The sequence below is a fragment of the Cricetulus griseus genome (genome assembly GCF_003668045.3).
Source record: "Cricetulus griseus strain 17A/GY chromosome 1 unlocalized genomic scaffold, alternate assembly CriGri-PICRH-1.0 chr1_0, whole genome shotgun sequence".
NCBI lineage: Eukaryota > Metazoa > Chordata > Mammalia > Rodentia > Cricetidae > Cricetulus > Cricetulus griseus.
This window is the reverse complement of record NW_023276806.1, coordinates 84,386,260-84,395,618: the sequence shown is the minus strand read 5'-3', so window position 1 is coordinate 84,395,618 and position 9,359 is coordinate 84,386,260. Positions and strand designations below refer to the sequence as shown.

The window sequence follows — 9,359 nt, the reverse complement described above, 5'->3', positions numbered from 1 at the left end:
GGATGTTGTGCAGCCATTGCACTAAACCAGAACTGCCAGAACTGAGTCCTAAGCGGTACATAGTCACACCGGTTTTGTCCTTTTTTATGTTTAAGGCAAGACACATTCCCAAAGCAAATTGAATCAGACTCAGTGTCCACGGCTGAGACAAGTGGGTGACGCTTGCTTTTTCGGAAGGGGCGCTGGGCAGCGTGCCGTGGCAACAGGGCATCTAGGCTAAGGGTGTAGTGAGGCAGGACAGACCTGCTTCAGAACAAGAGCTGCGAGTCGACTCACGGGCGTATTTCGCTTTCGCTCTGAGTGCGGGTGGGTGGGGTGGGCGGCGGGCCGGTCCCGGAACCTCGCAGACGGGCACTCCGAGAGTTAATCCGAAAGCGCCACCCCCCTGGGGACGATCGATGCACGTGTCCTTGAGAAGCTCGTGTAGAGACAGAGAGAGAAAGCAAGAGACACCGTCCTGGGAAAGTCCTACTGGGTCTCCAGACAATTATAAAAATGTGTCCCCCAGGGTCAGTGTTGCAACAGCCTCACCTCCAGCATCCAGCTGCTCTGCTCAGTGCCAGACCAGAATGTGTCCATCGCGCTGTAAGTAACCCAGGCCCGGGGACCAGGGTGACAGGATCGGGGAGGGTGGCCTGGGAAAGAGCGGGCAGAGCCATGGACCCGCTAAGGGAGACTAAAGGGCAGTCAGTAATTGAAGGCCAAAGGAAGGAAGACAGAAAGGAGGGAGGTTTTGCTAGATCTCTGCTGTACCTGGCATGGTCTCTTCATTATAGAACAGCCTGGGCCCATTATGCCCATTTCACAGAAGAAAACTAAGGTACAGTCTTGGAGCTAGAGTAAGGAAAACACTTTCATCCAGTCCCCAAACAAGATTTGGGGAGTCTTGCTCAGTCTGTCAGCCCCAAGGAAGGGGTTGAAACATGGGTGGAAGGAGGTCAGTACCCAGAAAATAATGGATGGCAAAGATGCCCAGAATGGCTGAAGACAGAGGCACGCCGAACCAGGCTGACAAGCTCAACCTACCTCACCCCCATTTCCCTTCCAGGCCTCCTCTTTTTGACCATCCTTGTCCTCCTAATCCACCTCAGTCTGGCCAGGGCCACACCAGTCTCCAGACCTGCCCAGTGTCTTGACCGCTCCCAAAACCTGCTGAGGACCACCAACCATATGCTGGATAAGGTGAGTTTCTCGACCTTCTGGATTGGAAGCTCCTCTGTGGAAAGGACTTCTTACCCATCTGGTGTCTGCTGGGGGCCTACAGTTCATGGGTAGCTGGCAGGAGCAGTACAGGAAACTTCAAACCTCCCAGACAGTATCTAGAGGAAACTGTGTCTCCAGAGAAAGAAAGGATGGATAGTAATAAATTATAACGGCATCAGTTGGGGCTACCCAGAGGAAAATGGCTACTCACTGTGCCCCTCCCAGCCTGTCTGCGTGTATGGCATCAGGACAGGTGCTCCCTGCATATGCTCCACTGCAGGTTGAGCAGGGAGACAGTCACTAGGTGTAATCTCTGTGTTTCACAAGCTATGAAGATGAATTAGATTGTCTCTCCTGCTGCTCACCAATGTCCAACACAGTGATGCAGTTCCTTGTTGAATGGACATGTCTCAGGGAGGGCTGAGACACCAGGTGTCATATTCAGCCTTCATTTTTCAAGGGCAAGTGTGATCCAGTTTTATTTCTAGCTCCATTCATTTTTCTTAGGTTTCATATTTGAATGCAAATATGCTGTAAAATTGCCACCGTTTTCTCTCACTTTTGCTACAAAGCTACAGCAAATGATAATGTGTTCAAGATACCCTGGAGCTGCTAGGGCTGTGACTCTGTGGTAGAGTTCTTACTTAATTATGAATGAGGACCCGTTCCAGCCTTAACAGGGCATTCAGCCCTAAGCACATAGGAACAGAGGGGCAGAGAGGGGGGGGGAGGAAGGGAGGGAGAATGGGAGGGATATTCCTTCTTTCTGGTGTGTTTTTAAATCTTTCTTGAGGACCTTCTAGCTTGTTACCTTATACATATCCCAAGATAAGCTGCATTCCACAAGGCCTTCTTGGAGAATTCCTTCCCTTTTCATCTTTCACAATGTATTGCCTATTGTTCTTCAATGACCAAACAATTTTAATTATGTGTGGGCTCCCAGGTAGAGAGGGCTCAGTGGTTAAGAGTGCTGACTGCTCTTTCAGAGGATCTGAGTTTGATTCCCAGCATTACCAAGGTGACTCACAACCATTGGTAACTCTAGTTCTAGGGAATCTGTCATTTTCTGGCCTCCAAGGGCACTGTGCCCACATGGTACACAGATATACACGCAGGCAGAACACATAGCACATGAAATTTTAACATTAAGGAAAAATCTTAAGGGAGGAATGCCTACAGAGATGAGTGACTTTTTTCCTAAGGTGAGGTTTGATATGGAGACATTGGAGGAGTTCAAAGGTAACTAGATGCTCCATGGAGGAGCCCACTCTGCTACTCCCAGTCAACTTTGCTAAAGATCACGACATTGCAGAATTCAGTTTTGTCTTAGTTTGGGTGACTATTGCTACCAAGTTGAACTTGGAATCCAGTAGGGCACATCACTGTCCCTTCTTTGTCACATCCCTAGTACCATAGTTGAATGGGAAAATTATCTCAACCTTCAGTCAAAAAGCAGTTGACTTCTTAATAAGTTGTGTAATTCTGTTCATTGCTGTTTCCCAACACACCAGGGGGAAGACACAGTCCCTGTGTACTGTAAATTAAAGCTCAACTAGTCTTTAGGGCTTGCAAGTTTGTTACAACCATCAAGCTGTGACTTTAACAATTCCCCTTTGGAAGTTATACTTGAAAAAGATATTCATACAGCACAGCTGCTTGGCAAAAGGAAAACAACAGGATTCACCGGAAGCAAGCACCACAGTGTGGCGCTGATGCTGATTAGCACAACCTGCTGCAGTGTTCACTTGGTGGAAAAAAATATCCTGCTGGCCACAGCCTAGGCAAAGGGGGAGGGGAGGGAGAGAGTGTAGGTGACCTGTTTCCTTTTATGGTATGAAGAGTCTGAATTTCCTACAGGTAAAAGAGATGAAGGCTCAGGGTGGCCATTTCCAGTACTGCTGGTGCCCTTGGGTGCCAACCTCAGAGGGAGCCAGCTGTCTTGCTGAGAGTATCACCTCAGCTTCTCTTTCTGGTTTTCATAGGCCAGACAAATTCTGAAACATTATCCCTGCACTGCTGAAGACATTGATCATGAAGACATCACAGCAGACAAAACCAGCACACTGAAGGCCTGTTTACCACCGGAACTAGTCAAGGTATAGAGGTCTTTCCCCCCAGAAATGCAACACAAGATTTGTGTGCCAAATGTAAGCTGTCTCCAGACATTTACAGGTAGCTACCAAAAGTGAGATTTTGGGGGGAAAAAAGCACAACAATTTGAATACTTCAACAAGCAGAAGGATGTACTCAGAAACTATGAGCTGGGTGTAGTAGTGATATATACCTTTAATTCCAGGCTAATCTCTGCTAAGAGAGAAGCTAGCCTGGTATACATAGTGAGTTCCAGCCCAGCGAGGGATACATAGTAAGATCTTGTCTTTAAAAGAAAAAAAGAAATGGGTCTGGTGAAGCTGTTGTAAAGTGCTTACTGCACAGGCATGAGGACCTGAGTTCAGATCCCCAGCACCACACAAAAGCTGGGTGTGATGGTTCCACACATAGCCTCAGTGCCAGGATAGGCAGAGACAGGAGATACCCAGGACTCATTGGCCAGCTAGTCTAGCTGAATCAGTGAGTTGCAGGTTCATTGAGAGACCCCATATCAGAAAATATAAGGTGGAGAAGTGACTGAGAAAAACACCAAATGTGGTCCTCTGGCTTCTATCTGCACACACTCGTACACACTTGTGCACACATGAATTCCTACAGTCACACAAAAGTCCCTACAGTGGTGAATTTTGCTATGCTTCTTAGTGTAATGAAAAGTTAGTTTGAGATAAAATATCAGAGAGACTTGTACTAAGAATTAATATCTGTGGTGTATGTTTTTTCTCTAGAATGAAAGTTGTCTGGCTTCTACAGAGACTGCTTCCCTAACAGTAAGTAAGCAAACTAAAGGTTCCTCCCCCATGAGCAATTCATGATATTGATGCCAGCTCATTCTTTCCTCCAGAGAGGGAGCTGCCTGCCCCCCAGAAGGACTTCTTTGATGATGGTAAGACTCACTGCTTCCCTCCAATGCAGCAGCGGGATGTAGGTCTAGCCCATTTCAATGACATCTTTCCCATGTTGTCTCTTCACCTAGACCCTGTGCCTTGGTAGCATCTATGAGGACTTGAAGGTGTACCGGACAGAGTTCAAGGCCATCAATGCAGAGCTTTTGGATCATAATCAGAAGCAGGTGATTCTGGATGAGAACATGCTGACGGCCATTGATGAGCTGATGCAGGTAAGGTGTCCTTCTTGGGTCAGGAGAAACCTGAAGCCATTCCCACCCCCACCCCCATCCCCACAGCCTTGAGGAAATCCTCTACAGTCAGGGCAAATACAAGCAGCCTTCTGCTTGTTGACCTCATGCTATGCACCAGACTCTTTGCAATTTTTTTTCTCATGCCGTCCCCACAACAAGCGAATAAGATCTGTACAAAGGAGAGCAGTGACACTTATCTGAGATCACACAGCCTGCAAGCAAGAGGCAGAACTAGGGTCCCCTGCAAAAAGGGTTGCTTTTAAAAAAAAATGCTTTATTTCCCTTAAGGGTCCAGGACTGGAGAGACAGTTTAGTGATTAAGAGCACTGGCTGTGCAACCATGAGGACTTGAGTTTGGCTGGGAGTACATATGCAACAAACAGGGTATGGTCTTGAACCAGCCTGTAACCTCAGAGTGGACACAGGAGGATCACTGAGGCTTTTTTTTTTTTTTTTGCTACAAGTCTAGCCATAAAACTCCAGGTTCAGAGAGACCCTGCCTCAAAGGGATAAAATGGAGAATAACATAGGACCTCCTTCTCTGGCTTCTGCATGTTGTAGGCACAGATCATATATCTGCTATGTGTGCATATGAGTGTGTGTGCATATAACACACATACACATGTACACATGTTTTTTAATGCATAATTGACACTCCAAGGGCTGCACACACACCCAAACATGACTAGTGAAATCAAAAGGGGCTGGTGTCCAGTTATAATTTTGAACAAAATGAAAAGTCATCTATCATCTAGGGAAATCCACAGGATTACCCATTCATGGGAACTTGCTGTAGATGGTAGCACAAACCACAGAAATATGCACATAAGAGAGCTGAGTGCCTTGGTAACTAGGGCATGAGATGAAAATATGTCCAGAAGTCACTGTCTGAAAAGCAACTGAATTCTTTTTCATTTCTTATATACTGTCTTGGTTATGGTTTCCACAAGCAAGTTGGGGAGGAAAGGGTTTATTTCATCTTGTAACTTGTAGTGAGTCCATCACCCAGGGAAATCAAGGCAGGAACAGAGGCTGAGGATGTGGAGGAACCTTGCTCAGCCTGTCTTCTTATAGTATCCAGGACCACCAGCCTAGAGTGAGCTGGGCCTCCCACATTAATCATCAATCAAGAATGACCATAGGTTTATCCACAGGACAATCTAGTGGAGGTGTTTTTCTTAACTGATGTTCTCCTCTTCCAAAATGACTCTATCTTGTGACAAGTTAACACAAACTAGCCAGTACAATATACATTGCCAGATTACTTGTTTGAAAGACAGCGACATTAATACATGTGTCAAACAATCTACCATATGGAGAATTATAATTGATATTGCATGTACAAGAGGTCAGGTGATGGGGGCAGGAGAAAGAGGGCTACCAGAAATAACTGTGCATCAGAGTTAACGCCTATGTGCCTGTTTGTAAAATGGGGTGACTTCAGACACCCTCCCTCTCTCTTGGGATCTTTGTGAGGAGCAAGCAAGAATAGCAAGCTTTGTATAAATATAAGCTCTTATTCTATGTCTCCAAATCAAAAGGGAGTCTGGGAATGTAGCTCAGTGGCATAGTGTTCTACCACATCAAAGGAATGAGTGGGAAATGTGCTGCTGGTTTGTGTATCTAACACAAATAGCATTTTTATCACAAACAGCTCTGTTACTGATAGAGAGCTCTAATCACTAGACTCCCCCCAGCTCTCTCTTCTCAAAGGACTGGGATTCTTAACGTAACCTATAAAAATTAATCAGCTATTGCTACAGATGTCATCTCATAGACTCTGACCTTCTGAAAGACAAGCCCTAATTCTGACTTTTCTGAGTCATTTAGGGGTCATATCAGAGTTCATTACAGACAGGTGTGCTTGCAAAGGAGCAGGAATATCGCACCAGGGGTAGATGTGGGGTGGGTCTAAGAGTATAGGTGGGACTAAGTTGCAGGTGCTGGATGGTGCATTGACTTCATCCATGTTTGTAGGCGAATGTTTTCGTTTTAAAATTGTATGTATGTTATGCTTGGTGTTTCATTTTAGGCTCTGAATCTCAATGGTGAGACTCTGCCCCAGAGACCTTCCCAGGAAGAAGGTGATCCCTACAAAGTGAAAATGAAGCTCTGCATTCTACTACAGGCTTTCAGCATCCGTGCTGTGACTATCAACAGAGTGATGAGCTATCTGAATTCCTCCTGAAAAGCTCAAGCCCCTCCCACTAAGTGCCCTTTTCACAAAAATTTGAACCAATGACATTTTAATAAGAGGTGGGTTAAGAACCAGGAGGTCTTGGCCTGGTTGAACATAAGCTCCTTCCCCATTCTCCTAGCTCTACCAAAGGTGCCACCGCTATCTCATCATGGTCCCCTTAATCACGCCTCTTGTATTTACTATGCACATTGTTGTTTGTAAGTTTTCATGGAAATCTTAAGGATAGAAAATGTCCTCCCTGAATGAGTCAGCAGTAGTGCAAGATCTGATAAGCTACTATTTTGTACCAAAGTGTTTATGAAAACACTCATTACCACTTATTTAAAAGTATTTATTGTTATATTTTATATTTGTGAAGGTATATGAGCTTATTTATATTTATTTATGTTCTATTTATTATAATATTTCTTGTCAAATGAATTTGAAACATTCGATTATTGTGTGGTTCTAATAAAGTGATGCAAGCATTTCACACATGTTCTTGGAGCATGCATTTATTCATATATTTATTTAAACAGAATCTTACTATGCAGACCAGCCTGGCCTCCAACTCACAGAGATCAGACAGCTTCTGAATGCTGGGTCCAAACCTGTGCACCACTACGCCTAGTTAATTGGAGTATTTAAATGTTGCAGGAAAACAGTCTTAGTGTGCTCTCCATTGGTGTGATAAACACCATGACCAAAAGCAATCTTACAGCTTACAGTCCATGGCTGAGGGAAGTCAAGGCAGGAACCTGAAGGCAGGAACTGATCCAGAGAGGATGGAGGGGTGCTGCTTACTGGCTTGGTCTTCAAGGCTTGCTCAGCCTGCTTTCTCATAGAACCCAGACCACCAGCCCAGGATTGGCACTGCCCACAGTATGCTAGGCCCTCCCCCATCAATCGCTAATTAAGAAAACACCCCCACAGACTTGCCTACAGGCCAATTGGAGGAGACATTTTCTCTGTTGAGCTTCCCTCTTTTTAGATGCCTCTAGTTTGTGTCAAGTCAACAACAAAAGAAAAAAAAAACCTAACCAACCCAAAAATTCTGATGAAATTTGAACACAATGTCCTCACAAAGATGGCCACAATGGGGCCGGAGAGATGGCTCAATGAGTAAAGTGTTCATCTAACATGTCTGACAACCCAGTTTCAGATGCCCAACACTCAGGTAAATGCTGTGTGGCCATGACAGTCCACCTGTAATCCCGTGTCCTGAAACAGGAATAGCAGAGCAAGCTGGCTGGCCTGACTAGCCAAACTGATAAGCCATAGGTATGAGTGACAGACTATGTCTCAACATATAGGTGGAGAACGATCAAGGAGGACATCAACTGGCCTCGACACCATGTGCCTGCATACACCCATGCATCCGCACACATTTGAACACATTATACAAAACAGACTACAGACATACACATGAAAAAAAAATGTCCATAGTTTCACCTCTGGAAGGCAACCAAGAGCAACAGCAATAGCTTGTAATATTTTGGGAGTATCTTGATTACTAATTTTTAAAGTACTGATTATCCATGTTGAAGAGGTGGTGAATATAGACATACCCTTTACTTTGCTAGTACAAGTGGACTGTACTTTGTCACAATCTTTCATGAATGAAATTTGGCAATACTTATGCAGAATCTTAAAATATTTGTTTAGACCTGTGGCCCTCATAATTCTGTTTAATGGAATTTATGCTGAAGAAATCATTAGATATCTGTATAGAATATGTACAAATATGTTTTTACAGTATGATTAGTAGTGAATTAACCTGAAAATAAACTAACTTTCACAAAATAGGATGACTTAAGTGGTAAAATCCTGGTTCTCTATTGCTATGTGTAGTTCACATTGACTGTCTGCCTGACAGGACCTAGGCTTACCCAGGATGTAAGCCTGTTAACAAGCCTGCAATGAATTGTCTAGATCACATTATCTCCTGGGCATGACTGTGAGGGGTTATCTAGATTAAGTTCTCCTTTGAGAGAAATATAAATCTAGAGTGAGCTAATTGAAGGAGGAAGATCCATCCTGAAAGTATGTGTCACTGTTCCTTGGGCTGGGATCCCAGGACTTCCCACAAAGGGGACAGCCAGCCATGTACAAGCATTCATCACTGTCCTCCTCCTGACCCAGGACACGGGGTAACCTACTGCTTCAAGCTTCCATTGTCTTGACTTTCCCATCATGACATCTTGTACCATCAAACTGTGAGCCCAAATAACCTCTCTTCAAAGTAGTTTACTGTAGAGCACCAGAAAAGTAACTAATAAAAGTATGTAACAAACCACCTCTGAAAAAAAAAAAAAAAAAAAGGACCAAAAAAATGGCCATTGTATTCTGACTCATTTTCCAGTCCCCTTAATCTTGATTTTGCAGGGAAACAAGGCAGGCCTCAATACTCAAGTGGCTGTGTGAATTATGGTCTTTAAGAATTACTTTACTATTTTTATTCAACATTCTAGTCTCAAAGTAAAACACACAAAAATGTTCTCCCTGACAACCACAGGCCATGACCTGCTGTGAATTAAACAAATACATTATGGCACTCCTCAACCAAAGGGCTCTCCAAATTATTCTAATTCATGTGACCCTTTAGGCTCTCAGAGGGAAGTCTCTTTTAAATTACAAACAGAAAAGCTCTCTACTTGCCTAAATTATATAGAATGCGTCCCTGAACCCCATGTGTAATTGCCTTCCTTTGCCTTAAGACATGTCTTC

At 44.3% G+C, this 9,359-nt stretch overlaps 1 protein-coding gene across 1 annotated transcript; it reads left to right on the top strand.

Annotated features, from left to right (window-relative positions):
* Positions 1 to 515: 515 nt before the first annotated feature.
* Positions 516 to 6,641, top strand: Il12a (interleukin 12A). Its single transcript, XM_027391638.2, has 7 exons — positions 516 to 585; positions 1,049 to 1,182; positions 3,186 to 3,299; positions 4,041 to 4,082; positions 4,157 to 4,198; positions 4,289 to 4,432; positions 6,486 to 6,641. Exons 1-7 carry the CDS (start codon positions 570 to 572, stop codon positions 6,639 to 6,641), a joined length of 648 nt encoding a protein of 215 aa, XP_027247439.2. The 5' UTR covers positions 516 to 569.
* Positions 6,642 to 9,359: the final 2,718 nt, after the last annotated feature.

Excerpts from the sequence above, each read along its gene's own strand:
- Il12a (XM_027391638.2), top strand. Across the intron at positions 4,083-4,156 it reads CAGAGACTGCTTCCCTAACA|AGAGGGAGCTGCCTGCCCCC; the intron begins GTAAGTAAGCAA and ends TCTTTCCTCCAG. Across the intron at positions 4,199-4,288 it reads GAAGGACTTCTTTGATGATG|ACCCTGTGCCTTGGTAGCAT; the intron begins GTAAGACTCACT and ends CTCTTCACCTAG.